General features: G+C 44.8%; 2 protein-coding genes across 4 annotated transcripts in view; both read left to right on the top strand.

Annotated features, from left to right (window-relative positions):
* The window catches only part of INPP5B (inositol polyphosphate-5-phosphatase B), a 48,714-nt gene extending 43,828 nt beyond the window's left edge, over positions 1–4,886 (top strand). Inside the window, 4 exon segments of the mRNA XM_046662343.1 lie at positions 2,023–2,107; positions 2,467–2,594; positions 3,668–3,779; positions 4,051–4,886. Of these exon segments, the coding sequence (XP_046518299.1) occupies positions 2,023–2,107; positions 2,467–2,594; positions 3,668–3,779; positions 4,051–4,166 (441 nt within the window). The 3' untranslated portion in view covers positions 4,167–4,886.
* A 1,130-nt stretch (positions 4,887–6,016) lies between these two features.
* Positions 6,017–21,486, top strand: part of MTF1 (metal regulatory transcription factor 1) — a 35,105-nt gene continuing 19,635 nt past the window's right edge. For 2 of the 3 annotated variants that reach the window (XM_046660030.1, XM_046660031.1), the window contains exons 1-2: positions 6,017–6,081; positions 7,745–8,203. In XM_046660030.1, coding sequence (XP_046515986.1) covers positions 7,796–8,203 — 408 coding nt within the window. In that variant the 5' untranslated portion in view covers positions 6,017–6,081; positions 7,745–7,795. Of the gene's footprint in view, positions 6,082–7,742; positions 8,204–21,486 lie in introns of those variants that run through there. The other variant, XM_046660032.1, reaches the window with a different exon arrangement.

Genomic DNA, 21,486 nt, shown 5'->3' on the forward strand with positions numbered 1-21,486 from the left:
TATAGAAGTTTTGTTTGTTTGTTTTTTCACTTTTTATTTATTTTTTCCCCTATTTTTATGAGATATAATTGACATACATCACTGTATAAGTTTAAGGTGTACAACATCATGGTTTGGCTTACATATATTGTGAAATGATTACCATAATAAGTTTAGTTGGCATCCATCATCTATATAGATACAATTAAAAAAAAGAAACAAAAGAAACAAAAAATTTCTTTTTTCTTGTGATTAACTCTTAGCATCTACCCTAACAATTTTCACATATATCATACAGCAGTGTTAACTATAGTCCTCATGCTGTACGTTACATTTCTAGTACTTATGTATTTAATCTGATCTCTTTTTCTATGAATTTGTGGGGTTTTCACATAAGTGAGATCATATCAGTATTTGTCTTTCCCCGACTTATTTCACTTAGCATAATGCCCTCAAGGTCCATCCATTGTCACAAATGGCAGGATTTCCTCAATTTTTGTGGCTGAGTAATAGTCCATTATATATATGTACCACAATTTCTTTATCTATTCATCCATCGATGGACACTTAGGTTGTTTCCATATCTTGGCTGTTGTGATAATGCTGTAGTGAACATGGGGGTGCAGAATCTTTCCGAGTTCTTTTCATTTCCTTTGGATATATTCCCAGAAGTAGAATTGCTGGGTCATGTGGTATTTCTATTTTCAATTTTTTGAGGAACCTCCATACTGTTTTCCACAGTGGCTGTACCAGTTTACATTCCCACCCATAGTGCACAAGGGTTCCCTTTTTCCCACATCCTCTCCAGCATTTGTTATCTCCTGCCTTCTTGATGATAGCCATTCTAACAGGTGTGAGGTGATACTTTATTATGGTTTTGATTTGCATTTCCCTGATGACTAGTGATCTTGAGCATCTTTTCATGTACCTGTTGGCCGTTTGAATATCTTCTTTGGAAAAATGTCTATTCAGATCTTTTGCCCATTTTTTAATTGGATTATTTGTTGGGCTTTTTTGATGTTGAGTTGTATGAGTTTTTTAGGTATTTTGGATATTAACCCCATATCATCAGCTAGGTGGTTTGCAAATATTTTCTCCCATTCCATAGGTTATCTTGTCACTTTGCTGATTGTTTCTTTTGCTGTGCAGAAGCTTTTTAGTTTGATGTGGTCTCGCTTGTTTATTTTTGATTTTGTGGCTTGTGCGTCATTAGGTGTCATATCCAAAAAATCATTGCCAAGGCCACTGTCAAGGGGCTTTTCTCCTCTGTTTTAGAATTCACATTCCTAAGTACTCTGCTATTCTCCCTTTTCTGTTGAGCTCCTTTCACGTGTAACTTTTGAGCAATACATATTAACCTAGTTATATGGCATTAGATCATTTTGTAAAACAAATGAATATAAAGTATCCTAGGACTAGTGGAAATACCTTTATTGCCATAATCTTGATGTCACAAAGCATTGAGGTCCATTTTTCCATCTTATGATATATTTTCTTCAGTTTTTTCTTTTTCTGGTTAATCCCTCTATAACACTGCAGGAAACATAGCTACTTTAAAGGCATACTTTTTTACGTGTGTGTGAGGAAGATTGGCCCTGAGCTAACAACTGCTGCCAATCTTCTTCTTTTTGCTTGACGAAGATAGTCCCTGAGCTAACATCTGTGCCAGTCTTCCTCTATTTTGTATTTGGCATACCGCCACAGCATGGCTTGATGAGTGGTGTGTAGGTCTGCGCCCAAGATCCAAACCCATGAACCCTGGCCACCGATGCTAAGGGTGCGAACTCAACCACTATGCCACCAGGCCAGCCCCAAAGACATACTTTAAAGATCACTTTAAAGACCTGTTGTGGGAGCATGCCTGGGAAGGCCTGCAAGATGAACCAGCGCCATCAGCCTAAATCAGCTCATCTACCAGGGTGATTCACAGGCCGCACTACCCTGCTCGTTTTGCACTCTGCTGGTGATTATATTTCTAGGTCAGGAAATGGTGGCTGACTTTCTGAGAACATAATTGTTTTGCAACTCTCTTACCTTCTGCAGGAAGATCTGTTTCAGCAGCCAGGCCTGAGGTCGGAGTTTGAGCACGTCAGGGACTGTCTGGACACTGGCATGATCGACACCCTCTGTATCCTTCAGATATTCACGTGCATGTGTGTCTGTGTGTGTCTGTGTGTGAGGATATGAGTAGGAGAGGTGAGAAAAAGGAATGAGTAATATTTTAAGGCTCAAAATCTGATCTTGTGTCCTCAGCTCTCATGTTTTTCCTACTTAAAGTTTGCATAGAAAAGACTTTACAACTTTAAGCAACCAATATAGCAGGATCTCAGGAGGGCCCGGCTAAGCTGACAAACAGCTTGGCCCCTTCAAGATGTCAGTCTGGCATCCTAGCTCTGAGCAGGCAGCACTTCTGGCACGTGCTCGCTCCTGGGCCTTTTCCTAACCATGGGCAGAGGCATCCCCTGTTCCTTAACGATGGGCTCAAAGCTGCTAGCAATCACTCTGTAGCCGAAGCCTTGCTGCTTTTCCTGGAGAGCCTGCCGGAGCCTGTCATCTGTTACAGTGCCTACCATAACTGCTTGGAGTGTTCTGGCAACTACACGGCAAGTAAACAGGTGAGGGGAAGTGTTGAGCATCAGCGTACACATGTTGCAGCCCCAGGCCTCATGAGGCCTGAGGGAACGAAGTGGGTGCCATCACTCAAAATGCAATGTCTTAGAAATTCAATTCCACATCTTTCCTTCCCAAACCTGTTCTTCCTCTCATGTCCCTTTTTCTTTTAATGGCATCATTCTTAATTCCAGTGACTCACCCTAGAAACCTGAGTCATTTCTGACTCCTCCTGTTCTCACCTCCCACATGCCCAGACCTCTTGATCTGTCACCCATCTTCTTTCTTCCATTCTCGTTCCACTTACCACGGTTCAGGGCCCTGCATTCAGGCTCTCTCTCTGCTAGTTTGTTTTGCATAGCGCCATCAGATTGTGTATTCTAAAGCTCTCAGCATGTCACTCTTGGTCGAAAACCATACTTGGCTTTCCACTGCCAATTAGTGATTTTCTTAAATGTTCAAGACTTTTTATGATCTAGCTTAGTGATTCACACATACAACTGACCATGGCAGAATAATCTAGAAAACTTGCTAATACATTTTCCAGAGCCTCACCCCACATCCACTGAGTGAGAATGTCTTTTGGAATATAGTTTGTGCAAGCTTCCCACCCGATTCTGATGTGCAGAGAGCTGGAGGTCTAGTCTAGTTGAAGTCTAGTCTCATCAACCCTGCAGGCTTCGTGCCTGTTCGGATAGTTGTGCTTCTGCCAAAGTGGGCTTCTCACAATGTGTCCTCTCTCCTCATCTCCCCGCTCTCCTTATCTTGCCTTTTTTTTTACACTTTCTTTTGCCCTAAGTATTCTAGTCCTTACCTCTGCAGGTCCAATCTTGTCTTATATTCAAGACCCAACTAAAATGTCTTCTATTCCTTTAAGTCTTTTGAGAAACATGCAGTGAGAAGTTTGACGTCTAAATTCATGCAGTGCTTGATCTGTGCCTCTCTTTTGGCATTTGTGCCAAGTGGTAACTGATCAAGGTTTTCTGTGCACAGTCGTACTCCTGTTCCTGGAATATGGCAGGCAGTTGACACATGATTGAGTGAACAACAAGACAAATCCAAATTCTTTCTCTTCCAGGTCATTTCTACTCTCCCCACATTCCACAAAAATGTCTTCAACTACTTGATGGCGTTTTTGCAAGAACTGCTGAAAAATTCAGCAAAAAATCATTTGGATGAGAATATTCTAGGTGAGCAGCCAAGCGTCTGTGGGAAGTATGTCTGCAAACTGAGAGCCTCATTAGGAGAAGTGTGGTTGAGGGGGGGGTCCCAAGTCCACTGTAGCAGAACTGTTGTGGGAGCATGCCTGGGAAGGCCTGCAAACTCAAATCGCAAGCTCTGGGTGAAGTTTACTCTCACATAGTTTTTATAAAGCAGCAAATATCCTCCCCACCCCTAACAACACAAGAATAAGTAGTACTTCTTTTGCTGAATCATTTGTTTTCTGTGTTTTTCATGCAGCTAGCATATTTGGCAGCTTACTGCTTCGAAACCCAGCTGGTCACCAAAAGCTTGAAATGGTAGAGAAGAAGAAGGCTCAAGAATTTATTCGCCAGTTCCTCTGCAACTCCCCCTGAGCCTCCCTCTCCTCGCCGATTTTACCGGAGGCAGCCAATTTCCAGCCTCACCTGAAGAGCTGCCTTAAGAGGATGTGAGGCCACTTAGAAGCAAGAGTGGCAGCTGCCTGTTTCCTGAGCCCAGACCACCCTCCCCACCATGGCTGTCACACCCAGACCTGCTGTGAGTTGTGAAGACATGGGGGAAAACCACCACAATAAAACTGACATTCAATGTTCAACTTTAGTTATTTAACACAGATAGATCTCTATTTTTTTTTCAAAGATGTTTAAATAACTGTACTTCTTGTGCTCGCTCAACCTGCCTCCAGGGCATAGTCAGTGCCTTCCCTGTAGCCGGGCTGAGCTGCCCAGGATCAGATATTTGAACGAACTTTGGAGTCCTGAAGGGAGAATGAGTTGGACAGCAAGAATGCAAGTGGAAGCTACTGGATAAACAGGCTGCAGCCACCCCAGATGCTTCCAACGCTCTGAGGACGTGTGTGCATGCATATGACACCCCACCCCCATTCCTACTCAGATATGGCTCAACAACTCTGGGGCTGGCCGCTGGGCCTCTGAGGGCAGTACGGTGGCTTGAAAAGGAAAACACTGAAGAAACTGGTGTTCTGGTGAAACAAGTGGGACTTTCTGCGCCAGCAAATCCTCCAAATTATATATGATGCATCCCCTCTCTCGTATGTGTAATATATTTCAGTGATAAATGTATTTTTAACAGTGGTTGTTTGTATGTTTTTATCTCTTAAGAGATGGCTACTCTCAGCAGCTGGACCTTTGTGGCTTAAGCACAGGGACAGTTGGTCAGAGGCCAAAGAGATATTTGCCTGGCAGTCTGGTGGTAACAGTCACTACTCACATTTTAAAAGCAAGAGATACTACAGGCAGGTCTGATCCCCTTGACCCCTGATCTAGTCTCCGGGGGTTGTCCCACTCTGAATCTTCTAGAGAAGTAGCTAATGGGGAAAAGGGGCAGTGGCTCCTGGGAGGTTCTAACAGCTAGATCTTCCTGGCATTTAGAAAAATCAGCATAATGAAGCCACATGCAAAACTGCTTCTTGGGCACGGGAACACCACTACTCTTTGGCAGTGTAAAATGTGACTTACATACACATACCGGCCAGTAGGATGACAGTGTGAAAGGTTAAAGAAAGGGAATGGCCAGTAGGTGGCGTTGACTGGCCCGGGCGCAAGTGCCGTGAAACCCGCAGTCCTCGGCAGGGGAAAAAATTGGGACAGACAGCCTAGGCAGGAGTGTGAGGAAGCAGAGTTGGGAATCTCAGGAGAGCGTCAGAGTGGGGGAAGAGGCGGCGGTCACCTCCGGCTAGGATCGAAATACTCCTAGTTCTGCTATTTGGCTCCAATCTTCCATCTTAGACCCTCCTGCTCATATTAACTGTGGTGAACGATGAGGGGCAGCTGCGGCCACAGGGAGAAATCCGGAGATGTCACAGCCTTCCAGGCTCTCCCCTTGCGGACCCGGGCCGGACTTCGGATGGCTAGCTGATCCTTCCCATTGCGGTTGTGGCTGCCAGGGCGAGGGCGGCCAGCGCAAGCCGGGCGGAGGCCGCTTTGGGTTGGTGGTTGAGGGTTCAATCCGCGTTCCTCGCGTCTGGTGCCGCGGGAGCGCCGGCCGGACTCCCGGCGGACGCTTCCCGGCGCTGGGCGAACTCCCAGCAGGGCGCCGTCTCCGCGGAGCCCCGCCCCGCCCCGCCCCTCCCGCTCTCCAATTGGAGGCTCGAGCTCAGCCCCCATGCCGCACAAGCCAACCCGAAGCGCCCGCGATAGGCGGAGCCGGTTTCCCCTCCTTCCTCCGGAAAGCGGAAGCGGAAGTGACGTTCGGGGAAGGTGGGGGCAATCATGGTGCCGCTGGGGAGGGGAGAAGCTGCCGCTGCCGCCGTTGCCGGGAGCCGCGGAGGTAAAAGGCGAAACTAGACGCGGCCTGGGCTGGGGGCTTCCCGGGGGGCGCGGGGCTTAGGCTCCCTCCTGAAGCATTTCCCAGTGGAGACCCCAGTCGGGTCACCATAGGGACCCCACCCCTCCTCCGTTTCCATGGGGATGGGTATCCAGCCCCCCTCCCCTGTTTCCATGGAGACCCGGACCCTGCCCCTCTTCGTCCGGCTTGGAGCCCCCCCCAGCCTGTCTTCGGGTTTTTCCGTGTCGCCCCGGGCTGGGAGTTCTCCTAGCCAGGTTCCTTTTCCCAGCCTCTTCTCAGGGGTGCTCCGTTTGTACTCTTCGTTTGCCACCCTCAAACCTCCTGGTCTTGTTTGTTCCGGACAGTTGGTCTCCGCGTTGCCGCCGATGGTGCCGGGGCAGCCCAGTGGGGCCCCCGGTGTTCTTATCTCTTCTCTCAGATGCAGCGAAATGTGCATCTACTGGGTTGCGTAAGCCAGAGCAAGGGGTCGGGCCGGTTCCTCCCGGGTCTGATCCCTTGGCCTGTTTCTGTCCAACCGCCCCACTACGTAAAGGTTCACTTTCTAATCCAGAGGAGAAAAGAAAGATAAAGTACAAAGCCAGACTGAAAACTAAAAGTGATGTGCTGATTATTTTTAAATTCTCTGTTCTGCCTGCTAAACCCACATTTGTAGAACCTGTGTGTTTGCAGGTAAAGGAAGAATCACTATTCTAGAACAGGAAAGCTTCAAATTTGGTATTTTTCCCAAGAAAGCCTATCTTCCCAGGAGAGTTTATGTTCTCAAGGGAGTATATCTTCCCAAAAACTATATCTGCACGTCTTTCATTCATTTAGGTGACGTCTCCTGAACTCCTAGTGAGTGTCAGTGTACTGTGCTAGGGGCAGTAGAAACAAAAATAAGACTAGTCATTCCCTCACTGCAGGGAGCACACTCTACAAGCCTAGCTTTTAGTGGACACCAGATTGTTTTAGGAGATAAATAGGTAAGGTGATCTGCATTAGATATGCCTGATGAGGGATCGGCCCTTCTACCCAGAAGCTGAAACGTCTGTTCTAAGGAGGGAATGAATTCACAATTGTTTTCTCTACTATTGTCAGACACTGTGCTTTAATGTAATTATCTCTTTTACTCCACATAACGACTTTGAGAGAACAGGAATTACCAGTCTCATCTTAAGCGTAAGAAAAATGAGGCACAGAAAAGTTACTCAAGTAGTAAGTGACAAAGCCAGGATTTGTAAGTAGGTAACCCTGCCTCAAAGCCCTGCTCCTTCCACTGTAGACTGCACTGCCTCGGGGTCTGACTTAGGGAATATTTGAGTGGGGTTTCCTTAATTTAAGATTGATGGGAACTCAGCCTCAAAGCAGTTTGTCCCTATATGCCCTTTAGATATTTTGACCAACATTCAAATTATTTGGCAATAAGGCACATTTGGAAGATCTTGTGAACTGCTACTCATTACTTCAATTTTTTTTTTTAAAAGCATTGCTTTTCCTTTAGAATGACTTGAAGCTTTAAAAGTTAAAAAAAAGTTATTTCCAAGGAACACGGTTTTTCCTTTTCTTTGGCCTGCTCTTGAAATGAGAGGGAAAAGGAGCTGTGTGGTTGCTGAGGAGACCCCTGGTCCTGTGGGAGGGCTCTAACTCTGGGTGTGTTCTGTTGCAGACAGGCCATCACCTTTCCATTTCTCACAATTGGGCTGAGCACGATTGAACCATGGGGGAACACAGTCCAGACAACAACATCATCTACTTTGAGGCGGAGGAAGATGAGCTGACCCCCGATGTCAAGATGCTCAGGTTTGTGGATAAAAACGGACTGGTGCCTTCCTCATCTGGAACTGTTTATGATAGGACAACTGTTCTTATTGAGCAGGACCCTGGCACTTTGGAGGATGAAGATGACGATGGACAGTGCGGAGAACACTTGCCTTTTCTAGTAGGGGGTGAAGAGGGCTTTCACCTAATAGATCATGAAGCAATGTCCCAGGGTTATGTGCAACACATTATCTCACCAGATCAGATTCATTTAACAATAAACCCTGGTTCCACGCCCATGCCGAGAAATATCGAAGGTGCAACCCTCACTCTACAATCGGAATGTCCAGAAACGAAACGTAAAGAAGTAAGTAAAGCAGCGAGTGAGGGCCCAGTTTGGCTTTGGGGAAAGTCCTTACACAACTCTCATTGGCAGTTATAGCTGAGGAGTGAAGGAGTCCCTGGACTTAGGGCCTCCGATGGCTTTGCTTGTCAGTGGTACATATGTTTCACATTTTGTTGTGACTGCTTTCTGGAACTTTTGGTTTGTATGGCCACGTTGAAAATTGGGGAAACTGGGGCCGGCTCCGTGGCCGAGTGGTTAAGTTCGCATGCTCCGCTGCAGCGGCCCGGGGTTCGGATCCTGGGTGCGGACATGGCACTGCTCGTCAGGCCACGTTGAGGCGGCGTCCCACATCCCACAACTAGAAGGACATGCAACTAAGATATACAACTGTGTACAGGGGGCATTTGGGGAGATAAAAGCAGGAAAAAAAAAAAAAAAGATTGGCAACAGTTGTTAGCCCAGGTGACAATCTTTGGAAAAAAAAAAAAAAGAAAATTGGGGAAACTAAATTATACTTTTTCAAATTTCCTCGCCAAATCGTAAATAAAATAGAAATTTCGCTGAGGTAAGTCCATGTTTCTGATGCTGACATAACTCCATTTGGCCTATCTGATAGTAGAGTAACTAGATTTGGTTTATCTCTGGGTTGTATAAATGATTTGTTTTGGAGATGAGTATCTGCAGGCATATACCTTATTAGTGAATGTTTAATGAATACTAAGGGCTAGCTTTCTTTCATAAGGATTCAGGCAAGAGACAGTAAATGAGAGCAGATTATCCAAAATAAGTTTTCATGCTCGTATTTAGCTAATGTGCATAAGGTAATGCATGTCACAATGCTTTGAAAACTAAAGCATTGTACAAATTGTACTAGTGGTGACTATTAGCAGAATAAAAGACATGGTTTAAAGGTAGTGAAATACATCATCCAGGAACTGACTACAGGTCAATTAGAAAAAATAGATCATTGGTAGTTGCAATGCCAAGGACTAAACCTAAGATGCTGCCAGACAGACACAGGGGAAATTGTTTAGTAAAATATTTTTCTCCTTTGTTGTAATTAAGGTCTTGAAATTAGAGAATTTTAGTATTCATGGCATATGGCTTTTCCTTTGCTAGCCTTAGAATCTCAGAGCTGGAATAAACGCCTAGAGAGACCATCTTGTCCTACCTCCCACCCCATGCAGGAGTCTCTCCACAGCATCTCTGACATTAATTCATCTGGTCTCTGCCTGAACACTTCCAGCATGATGAGCGCACAGTGTTTCACAGCTAAGCCTAATATCTATGCTGGCCAGCTCTGATTGTTAGAAAGCTTTTACTTGTATAGAGCCAAAATGTGCCTTCCTGCAGCTATTGCCCACTGGTTCTAGTTCTGCCTTCCTGAACAACAGCAGGTTAAACTTTCCTCCCATGGGACAGCCCATCAGATATTCGAAGATCATGAGTTTCTCTTCTGCTTCTCTTGTACGGGCTAAACACCTCCAATAACTTAAATATCCCCCTTAGGACATTTTCCTCTAGTTTCTCATCAGTGTGGTCACCTTTGATTGTATCAATTCCAGTTTTCCAAAGTCCTCTTAAAATTCATAATTGTACAGTGTCACAAGTGTGAGTCAACTAGCACTGAATACTATGCAACTCTTATCTCTGAATCTGGATTCTGTACCACCATGACTATATATTTTATTAGCAATGACATTGTGCTGTTAGCTTGTACTTGGAAACCTCTACAATCATGGTCCTTGACTGGAGCCAGTTTTGTCCCATAGGAGACATTCGGCAATGTCTGGAGACCTTTTTGGTTGTTACACTGGGGAAGTGCTACTGGAATCTAGTGCGTAGAGGCCAAAGATCATGTTAAACGTTCTGCAATGCACAGGACAGCCCCCTACAACAAAGAATTATCAGGCCCAGAATGTCAACTGGCTGTGTTCCAATAAAAATTTATTTACAAAACAGACAGTGGTCTAGATTTAGCCCACTGGCTGTAGTGTGCCTACCCCTGGACGAGAACATAGGCAGTACTAGAAGATAAGATGGAAAGGTAGCAGAGGTCAAGACATGGAAGGCAGTGACAGCATGCTAAGGGGGTTGGACTGTGTTCTGGAAATAGTGGGAAACCATCGAAGGTGTCTGAGCCCCAGAGTGATGTAGAATAGCATTTTGGAGAGATTGCTCTGCTAGCAGTGGTAGCTTGATCGCCCAGGTAGAAGATAGCTGTAGTTTGCGTTTGGGCTTTCATTCAAGTCTAATGAAGGATAGTGGCCTTGTTACGTGGAAAGAATCCAGAGCTTTTGTTGAAGTAGAAGAGAACTTGGTATCTTATTGGAGTTTGAAGAATGAGCTATGAACTGGGTATGATTCAAAGGATTCATCCATTTTTCTAAGTGTCTTCAGTTTCTTCTCTGTCTTAGCACAGAAGCCACACAGATTATTGATGTGTCTGTGCTGTCCCCCGCCCCTCTGGAAATGGTGATTCCATAACAGGAGTCAAGAAGACAGGAAGTTTGGTGGGGAAATTGATGAGTTTGGTTGGAGTATATTGAATGCATACTCCTTGGAGAAAAGTAAAGTGAACAACTTGAGAAGCCCATTGGAAATGTGGATCTGAAGTTGAGGAAATGGCTTAGGATTAGAATTGTGGATCCGTGAAGGTGGAGTAGTTCAGACTGTGGGCAGTTTACTCAAGGGAGAAGTAAGAGTTGATCTGAGAATTGAAGGGTTAGAAAGAGAAAGAGGAACCAAAGGTCACATAGTCACAGAGTTGGGTGGAATGCAGTGTTGTGGAAGCTGAGGGAAGAGTTTCAAGAAGTGTGACCAGTCATCTATGACCCTGCGGAGGGATAGAGGGGTCAAAGAGAAGCCATTAGTTCTGCTGTCTGTGCAGCTGGATCCCATCATGAGAAGACTTTCAGTGGAGCGCTGGGGGCTGAAGCCAGATTTCGAGTGATGGAGAAGTGTGGGTAGTGAGGAAACAGGAGACAGGAAGTGTCAGAGGTTTTTTTTTTAATATAATAGTTGAAGGAAGAAGAGTGATGAGGCAGTAGTAACTCAAGGGGACTGAATCATTTTTTTAGCACAGAAAATTTGAACATGGCTTAGGGCCTAAATTTTAGGCCATCCTCAGTTAGTGAGTGCCATGTGGAAATGTTTCAAGAGCAAATGTTTGGGAAACATTAAGTTAAATCAAGACAGAGGTTCATTTCTTCCAGGATTTCTCGGAGCTTTTGATGTACTAATAACTAAAAAGGAAGGAAATGGAGAATTCTCCAAGTGTTTTGAACTTGGGAAGCCATTTTTCAGGTCTCGTTTCCAAGGTCACTGTTTTGTGGAGCACATTTTAGGAAGTGCTGATCTAGGCAGAAAAGGAGGAGATGGGAGGGAGGGGACGATTACGCAATCGGTGATATTAGCTGTCACTTTCCCACTCTGTACTACTAGCAGGGCTGGTTTACTGTTCATGTCTTCAGGTCATTAGTAACCACGTTGAATAGGACAAGGTCAAGAGTGCGATGAGCACCCTCTTCAGTCTCCTGTGGATTTAGCTCACTGTCCTTTCCTCCCACCACGTTTTCGCATTCTATCCATGAGACCTACATGGAAGATTCTGTAAACTAGTCTTGAAATCACTAGGTGTGGGGTTAGTTGGGGACTGAGAGAGAAGCAGCAGTGGCTTTCGGTCTCTGAAGATCTTGCTGGATGCCTGGGCGTTCAGGAGCCTTGCCTTTCTGAGGCACCGTCTCGCCTTAGCTTGTACTTTGACAGTGATTTTATTTCTCTGGCATTTAAATCCAGTTAATTGGCCCGAAGAGGCCAATGTTTATGACTCTTTGATAGCACTCTTCCTGATTTCCTTACTGCCTCCCCCCTTTTTTTCTGAACTTGGTCCTTTTCTCCAGCTCCGTGCCCAGGTGTTAGTCTTGAGAAATCACATCATTTGATAACTAGTTCAGCATCTTAGCTTCCTAAGCAGCTTATTTTCTGAGTCAGATTTTGGCCTGATTTTCCTGTTTACCCTGGATTGTTCCATTGTTTCCTATAGTGTGTAGTTGGCTTACCTATTACTTCATTTTTTTTCCTCATGCTTTTCTTGCGCAAAAATAAACCAGCCAGAACCTTGCTCCAGATAGTGTGTTCTTCCACAGGGCCACTGGTTATGCCGACTCTAATTTCACGTATCTCATTCTCACACTTGCTCTTTTCCTACCCTCTACCTGTTGATTTGGCAGCTTTGAGAAATTTCCAATCAAAATACCGTTATTCTGTGCAAGGTCAGCCTTCTTAAGCTTTGTTCCTTCAATACCTTTCTGCTCCTTGTTTCTAAGCAGCTGTGTTTCCTTTAGTTGGTTCACTCAGTCCATGGTTTCCAAACTTGGTTGCTTCTGTGCCCTTCCTGAGAATGTGCCAGGACTGTCATCCTGTTTATCCACCTGTGTTTGAACCACATTGGTGAACGTCATGTACCCCCCGTGGCTAACTGACCTTGCCACTTTTCTCCTGCATACTTGGCCAGAAGTCTGAAGAAACCCAGAATCCTATACGAGATACGTTCTTCATGTTGCCCCAAGGTATTCCAGTGCGTTGATAAAGAAAGAATGTCTTTTTCTACCAAGAAGCACTTAACAGTGATGCTTTATGAACTAGGCTGCTTGCTCTATTGGTCAGTGACACTCCAAAAGGAAACTTCTTTTTTTTTACTGTGACAAATTTTAAGTGTAAGAATAAGGGGAAAAATTTTGATTCCAGTGTCTTGGAGCCTTTTTGCAATGTGTCCTTTACTTCGGGAGACCTAGTTCCAATGGCATTACTCATTACCAGTCCCTTTGGCAGAGGAATGATCCACTGAGACAAACCAGGATGTTGTGGACTCTCCCAGAGGGGAGCCACTCACTTTTAGTCTTTGCAAACTGTGATTACATTTTCTCACAGGTTCCTTCTGAACTCCCACGGACTTGCCATTCAGAACGAGGACAGACAGAGACTGTTTCTGCTTGAAATTCTAGTGTTAAGGATCCATTCATTCTATACACAAGCTTTTACTTATTGAGTGTGTATTTTTGTCAAATATCAGGAAGGACAAAGAAACAGTCCCTGCCCTGAGGGGCTTGGAATCTAGTAGGGAGACTGCTAGAGATATATATGCCAGGTTCTGCGGGAATCCAGGGCCGGAAGCACTTTCCATGTGCCACCAGATGAAGCTGTTTTAGCGCTGTCCCCTGCACACCTGCATGTGTGCCGTGTCCCTCTCTGCAGCCATCAGCATTTCCATCACCGAGGCCCACTGGCCTGGACGAGGGACAGGGGTTGTTTTGTGTACATATTGGTTTTCTAGCATAGTGCTGCAGGAGTAACAGGCCTCAAATTTAATTTTATATTGGCTGTATCTCTTGGGTATTGCTGAAATTTTGCTATTGTAGAACATTGGAGAAATAACCCGAATTTTAATGTTTTTCTCCTACTTAAATCAAGCTTATTCTTAAACGGTTTCTTCTGTGATGTGCAAAGGGATAATTTAGACCTAGCTTCCATTTTTGTTTTGGAATATGCTGCATGGCCTTGGGCAAGCTGCTCTGTTTCCTCTTTTGTAAAATTGAAATAAAAATATCCCATTGCATTTTGTGGAGATTAAATGAGAGTTCTTCATCTATAAATATACAACAGTGTGTATAAAACATTTAGCGTAGTGTCTGGTGTGTCGTGGTGGTTCAGTGGATGTTCATTTACCTTCTCTTCCTTGTAGGCCCCATGATTCTTGAAGGAGGTACGGTGTAAGAAGAGGTTCAAATGGTCTCTGTTAGGAACTCTTTGGGAAGCACGTTCCCCTTAAAACAAGGTGATAAATGGTGGTTGAGTTGCAGGACAGCCTACAGAAATCCCGTAACCCCTACCTAGCTGGACCGTGTGTTAACGTGGAATGTGAGCCACCATTTATAACTGTGTTTTAAAATGAGAACAGGTGTGTGGTCCTACAGCAGGGGGTCTCTGAACACCAGCCGCCGCCACAGGTAAGCGTCTGCTGTCACACGTGCCTCCCTTTGACTTCCTTAGCACCAGGCCACCCTCAGTTACTCCATGGTGGGCAGTTGAGGCACCTGGCAAGGCTGAGGGCTTGTAGAGCTCGAGAGTGAAGACTCCTGCTATGCTGGCAGTGGCAGTGAGGGGAGGGTGAGAGAGCTAACACCTGTTGAGTGCCTACTATGTACTCGTCACTGTGTCAGGGCTTTAAGATAGTTTTGCCTTTCATTTTTATAACAATTTTAAAAAATAGGTACTGTTAGCTCTCATTTTACAGACTAGAAAACTGAGGCTTAGAAACATACAACTAGCAAGTGATAGAACTGAGATTTAAACTGAAGACTTTCTAGATGCCAAAGCCAGTGCTTTTCTATCCTAACACACCATCTTCGCAAAGACAGAGGGGAGAATCAGACCCTGAGACCTGTCAGCTGTGGAGAACGCTGAGCAGTGAGGAGCAGCAGGATGGCATTAGTTCTATAAGGGTAGAGGGTTAAGGTGTGGAAACAGCTGTATGAATTCAGCTCTCGTGGGGGGCAATGGCAAGTAAGAAACGAGGTCGGTTCTGAGCTCTCGTATTTCTACTGGGAGCTCTTTGGTTGCACACTATGGAGGAGGAGAGATGAGATCAGTGCTGGCATGGGAACAGAGTTGGTATGGAGAAATGGAAGGGAAGTCCCTGGTGATGAGGAGGAGAGGGCAGCTCCTACGGCCAGAGCAGCCAGGCCAGTCATTGGTTGGTGAGAATGTCCCTGTGCTGGGTGCTCAGAATCAGAGGCCCCCGTCCTTCCTGAGTGTGCGCCCATTGACGTGTGGAATCTAGTTCTCCCAGTCTCATGTCTTTTCCCTCCAGCAGAAACCCAGACTTTTTTCTTTTCTGAATTTTTTAAAGCTTTTGTCTCCTAGAGTACCAGTGTTTAATTTTCTTGTTTTTCCTTATCTCATTCACTTTCCTTCTCTGATTCTGTTGACTTAACAGGGCAATCGTCTTTGTCAAATATTTCTCTATTCTAGAACTACTCAGAACACTTTGTAAGTCAACATCAGTTCTCTGAAAGCTCCTGCTTCCTGCCCATTGCTACCGTTAGACCCCTGTGCTTTCTCCGAACTCCTTAACTTAGTACTGGACAGCTGTCTGTGGCCACAGAGGAAAATTAAAGTGATGCAATGCTTAAGCTTTTTGGGGGAAATGAGTTTTCTTTATTATCCAGTGAAATCTTCAGCGTCATTATGTTCATATTACACTAATTAATTTCGATAATTAGTTATGTGTCACCTCTCCCTCAAGTTCTTTAACTTCGGCTTGGGCATCACCTCCTTCGAGAAGCCTTTTGTAGTTATCCCCAAGTCTAAGTTAGATGCTTTTTCTCTGTATTTCTCTATATTCTGACATCCATTGTCAGTACAGCTTGTCATACCATATTGTTCTTGTCTGTTTATTTGTTTGATTCTCCTCTTGACTTTGAGCTCCTCGAGAGCAGGGGCTATTTTTTTTTTTTAATTCCTAGCACCTGGGACAATATAATCCCTGGAACATAATTTTTTAAATGCATGCATGATAAACCTTTAACCTTTTAAGTCTACCAAATGTCGCAATACATCCTCTATGTAACCATGAAAACTTACACGTTTTTTGCAACTTCCCGTTCTGATCCAGTTTGAGGAGGTTTAGTTTTCCCTTTTTGTGAAACTTGGTGTTATTTAAAAACGATTCTGAAAGACACGGAATAGTGACTTCCATTTACTGCCTCCCTCCAGATGGGGTGAGAGAGTATTCATTTATTCGGCATATTATGGGGGAGCAGGCATTTGCTTTCACTGTCAGCCGTCTCTCCCACCTTTAAATATAAATCCCTTCCCCAGCGTGTGCCCTCTCCTCACTGTGTCTCCTCTCTCTCTCTCTTCAGCTAAGTTTCTTGAAAGAGTAGTGATGTTCATTGTCTCCAGTTCTTTCTCCCCGACTTCTCGGCCTGTTGCATTCTGGCTTCTGTTCCTACCCCTCCAGTGAAGCTAGTCTCACTGGGGCAGTTGTGATCTCGTAAGTCGACTGAATCCAAGAAATGCTTTGTCAGTCATCTCTGCTGCATTTGACCTAGTCCACCATCCTCCTTGAAACTCTCTTCCTTTGTCACTTGTCACTTATAGTCCGTGTCATTACTTTCCTCAGCATGAAATCCTGCTGGTTTTGTTTTGTTTGTTTAGTCATTCATTCCTTCGTTCAACAAATATGAATCATCGAGTGCCACTTCCCCAGAAGGCTAGTCCCCAAGGCTGTGGCACTGAACAAGACAGACAAGGTCCCTGCTCTCATGGAGCCTGTAGTCCAACTAAAGAGTAGCCGTTTATTGGTCCAACTCAACAAATATTTATTTAGTGCCTCCTGTTTTCCAGCTACTGCTGTGCCTAACAACTAAATAGATAATGATGTAAATTGTTTAGTTGTGTAATTATTTAATTGTAATGGTATCATGTGCTTTAAAGAAACACAGGAAGCTATGAGAAACTATAATAAGGAGACTTATTCTGCTTTGAGGTGGGGGTAGGGGTCAGTCAGGGAAAAGTTTCTTGAGGAAGGAGCATTTAATGGAAGCTTGAACTGGCCAAGTAAAAATACCTGGATGGGAGTAGGGGTTGGCAGGGCAGGGAGACAGGGAGGGGTAGTTAATTATTGATTGCACTGTTACCTATAAAGTTATCAACTGCTGTAGCATCTTGAGAATGAAGTTTTGCTCTTATCATTCGTCATTGTCATAAACTCTTTGGTTGAGACATGTAGACGCCTTTATTGCAGCATGCACAGTCCCCATTCTTCCTGGTCAGTGATTATTTTGAAACTCTATCTGGCAGAACCAAAGAGGTTTTTAGTCTTGTTGGGAAATCAGGATATATGCATGAGAGGGTAATTAACAGTGTAAGCTAAGTGTCGAATGAGTGCTGTAGTTAACTATTGTTGGAATTCGGAGAACGGCACTGTCGCTTAGACCTGGAGTAATTGTGGAGGGCCTTGGAGGTGGTGGGACTGAAACTGAAGGAAGAGAGAGCTTCGGAAAAGCGAAGAAGGAGCAAGGCATTTCCAGTAGAAGAGAGGAGCGAGCAAAGGCGGGCAAGTAGGAGTTCAGCGCTGCAATTAGGGAAGGGTGTCTGTTGCCTGTGGGCCTGGACAGAGCCTCCTGCCGGATGGTCAGGCAGTAATGTGATAGAAGGTGGAAGGGCCCCTGGGAAGGACCTTGACTATCACGCTAAGGAATTGGGATTTTATCGTTTGAGCAGAGAGACGGCACCTGCAGCACGCTGTTGTAGAATAAATCTGGCAGTGATTGGCTTCAGAACGAGGCACTGAGACGCGACAGTGCCTGGACTAGTGGGTCAGTAACAGGTGTTGATGAAGCTCCTCCCGTGTGGCGCTGGCAGGGCAAGGAATGAATGAGCAGGAGAGCCCTGGCCTGAGGAACCTACAGACTTGTGCAAGATCTTCCTGGGGGTTGGGCAGATGAGAGAAGGAGTGGGAGGGGAGACGGGAGGAGTCAGGGCCCCTCCCTCCCCACCCCCACAAGTTTTAGGGGTTGGCAAACTATGGCCCACAAGCCAGATCCATCCAGATACCTGTTTTTGTAGAAGAGTTTTTACATTTTTAAATGATTTTTTAGAAAATCAAACAACAGCATTTCATGATCTATGAAAATGATATGAACTTCAAATTTCAATGTCCATAAATAAAGTGTTTTTGGAGCACAGGCTGGCTTGTCCATTTATGTGTTGTCTCTGGCTACTTTCACATAGAGCAGCAGAGTTGAGTTATTGTAACAGAGACTGCATGGCCCGCAGAGCCTAAAATACTTACTATTTGGCCCTTTACAGAAACCTTGTCCACCCTTGAGTCACACCCGTCCTTATCCCAGGTCCTCTGTTCTCTGAAACTGAATATCCCTCTTCCTACCTGAGGCTCTTCCCTCCACCCGGGCTTTTAAATATCGCTTTCTTTTTGTGTTCCTCCCCAGATCCTCAGCTTCTCTTCTTCCAGGACCTTTCTCCTCCCAAATGTGCTCAGATCTATCCTACTTAAAAAAATAAAAACTTCATCAACTCAAAAGCCCCCATTTGGTGCTGCTCCCCATCTCTAGTCTCTACCTTCACACTCCCTGTCACTCATTCCCCTTAATCCAGACTTCTGACCCCAGCAGTCCGTTAAACTAGTCTTGCTAAGTCAGCAGTGAATGCCTAGCTGCTGAATCCAGTAGTTTCCTCAGTCCTTATCTTCCATGTTTTCTCTGACATTTAACATTTTGATCATTCTCTTTTCCTTGAGACCCTTTTTTTGTTGGCTTCTGTGACATCGTTCTCCTTTGCTTCTCTTCCTGTCTCCTTGACCCTTTCTCCTACTCACCATCAGTGGCTTCTCTTATTTTACCAGTACCTTAAACATTGGTTACTTTCAGGGGTCTGTCCTTTGTCCTCTAATAAGAGCTATTATTTTACTGAGTACCTACTATATGCCAGTCACTGTATTTAAATGCTTTATACAGATTATTCCTAATCCTTACAACAACCCTAAAACGATAGATTTGTTTCCTCTATGTTATATATAAGGAAAGTGCAGCTTAGTGAGCTTAAATAATTTCCCCAAGGTTACACAGTAAGTGGCAGAGCTGGGGCTTGAACCTGAGCCTGCCTGTGGACAGGGAAAGGCAGCTGTTATCTGTGTACAAAAGACTCCTGCCATAGACTGTCCTTTTAGCTTCTAGCCTATATGTCTGACTATCTACTAGACCTTTCCACCTGGAAGTCCTGGCAGCATCTCAACTTATCATCTCTCTCCCACCCCCCATCCAGCCCCAGATTGGTAGTGTGACCGTCTATTTAGTCATTCAGGCCATAATCTTGGGAGTTGATCTCGACTTTGCCTCTCCCCGACCCCTTCCACTCCTTGGCGCCCAGTTGTCACTACAGCCGGTTATTTCTCCCCCTTTAATTTCTGCGGCTTCAGCTCTCAGAATGTCCACTGTCACTTCCTGGTTCAGATTCTTCTCATCTCTCTCCTGGACTGTTGCCCCTTTTCTCTTAATCTCTACCCCTTCTACTCTCTTACCCTTCCAGTCCGTCCTCCCCAAGGCTACAAGAATGATGTCTCCTAAACCCCAGATCTGCTGGTGTTGCTATCTTGGTTAAAACCTGCTGCTGGCTCCCCATTGTCCTATTCCTCTACTCCATAGCTTGACTAAGGAGGCTTTGCCTTATTTTCTAGATTCTTCTCCCTCCAACCTCTCACATATTACAGGTGTGTTTGTGGTTCACCACAGCATATAGTGGTACCAGTGTGTGGTACCAGCGCGCTCATTCATCTCTCCATGCAGTTCCCAAGGTGTTACCTCTTTCTCGAATGCCCTCTTTTCCTGGTTTGTCTGAGGAACACCTTTTCAGTTTATCCCTAAAAAAATAGGCAAACTGAAAGCAAAAAAACGCCGCCCTCAGTTCAGAGAGAGTCCCTCAGCTTCTGAGCCTTCACTGATTTCCAGTCTTTCTGAGAGTGGTTGGGTTTCCCTTTTTTATGCTCCCCAAGCACGTTGGGTATGTATGTGTTGTCAGGCTCAGCACAGTGTATAATAATCTGTGCCTGTCTGCCTCCTTAAAACCAGTGCTCTGTAAAAGCAGAGATTTTTGTCTTGTGTATTTTTTTATCTGTGGTATCTAGCTTGTTGACTAGGACATAGCAGTTCAGTAACTGTTGAATGAATACCAGTAGTGTAGTCAGAGATAAGGATTGAAGCTTTGGAGAAAGGTCCAGATTAAAGCATGAAGATGTTCACTAAAGCTGAAGAGTAGACAATACTAGCACCCAAAGTATTTTCACAAATGTTTTATCTCATTTTGTCCCACTCAAAGGACCATGAGACAGACAGGGCAGGCGTTAATATTAGCATTGTAGAAATAAAGAAGCTGAAGTTCAGAGAAGTGAAGTGACTCGTTCAAAGGCTTGAGCATGAGTGCCAGAATTCCGTCTCCTGCAGCCAAGTCTAGTGCTGCTTCCCCTGCACCAGGGTGGAGGCGGGGAAGATGTGGAGATGAGAGACACGTTCTGGAATAAATCTACATTGGCGGGTGAAGGAAAGGACTGGCTCAGAGAAGAAGATAAAGAGAGCGCCACGAAATTACTGGGGTTTTTTTGTGAAGAACAAGTTTTCAGAAGGAGAGGGCATCATCGATGAGATATTTTTGCAAGTAGTGAAGGAAAATGGGGAAGGATGAAAGAGTTTGACCACCAGGAAGTTCAAGAGAATAGCTTTGTATAGTGAAGCCAGCTTGCCAAATGGTTAAGGAATACGTGGACATTGAGGGAAATGGAGGCATACGTGTATACTACCCTCTCAAGAAGTTTGGTGGGGAAAGGAAACCAAGAGGCCAGTAGTTTGAGAAATGTCATACTGCCAAATAGGCTGAGAAATTCTTGATACATTATTTTCATTTTGGACTTGAAAATATACAGTGGTGGAACCAGCCTGGTGGCGTAGTGGTTAAGTTTGTGCACTCTGCTTTGGTGGCCTGGAGTTCGCAGGTTCAGATCCTGGGCACAGACCTACACACCACTCATCAAGCCATGCTGTGGCAGTCTCCCACATACAAAATAAGGGAAGATTGGCACAGATGTTAGTTCAGGGACAATCTTCCTCAAGCAAAAAAAAAAAAAAAAAAAAGAGGAAGATTAACAACAACGGTTGGCTCAGGGCCTATCTTCCTCACCAAAAAACAAAAAAGGCAACAACAACAAAAAAACATTTCAGGGGAGGGGCCAGCCCCATGGCCATGTGGTTAAGTTCATGTGCTCTGCTTCAGCGGCCCAGGGTTTCACCAGTTCAGATCCTGGGCATGGACATGGCACCACTCATGAGGCCATGTTGAGGTGGCGTCCCACATGCCACAACTAGAAGGACCCACAACTGAAATATACAACTACGTATGGGGGGATTTGGGGAGAAAAAGCTTGAAAAAAAAAAAGAAAGGAAACATGCAGGGGAAACCATGCTAGTATATATGTGACTGAGTATGTAAATTTCAGGTTGTTTTAGGCTTAATTTAACATTGGTCAGTTCCCATCAAGATATAGTGCCAGCGGGCAGGGTGTTTAATCAAGCCTTAAAACGAAGTCAAATTGTATTTGAATGTAGGCAATTGTAACAGTATATGCCCATACCAGAGGATAGATATTTACTAGAGTCTGAAAACACCCTTCTGTTCATTTAGAATATTCACCTGCCTCCAAGCTTCTCTCTTCCCCATTACTCATTTGTAGT

Source organism: Equus quagga, chromosome 5, assembly GCF_021613505.1.
Source record: "Equus quagga isolate Etosha38 chromosome 5, UCLA_HA_Equagga_1.0, whole genome shotgun sequence".
NCBI classification, from domain to species: Eukaryota; Metazoa; Chordata; class Mammalia; order Perissodactyla; family Equidae; genus Equus; species Equus quagga.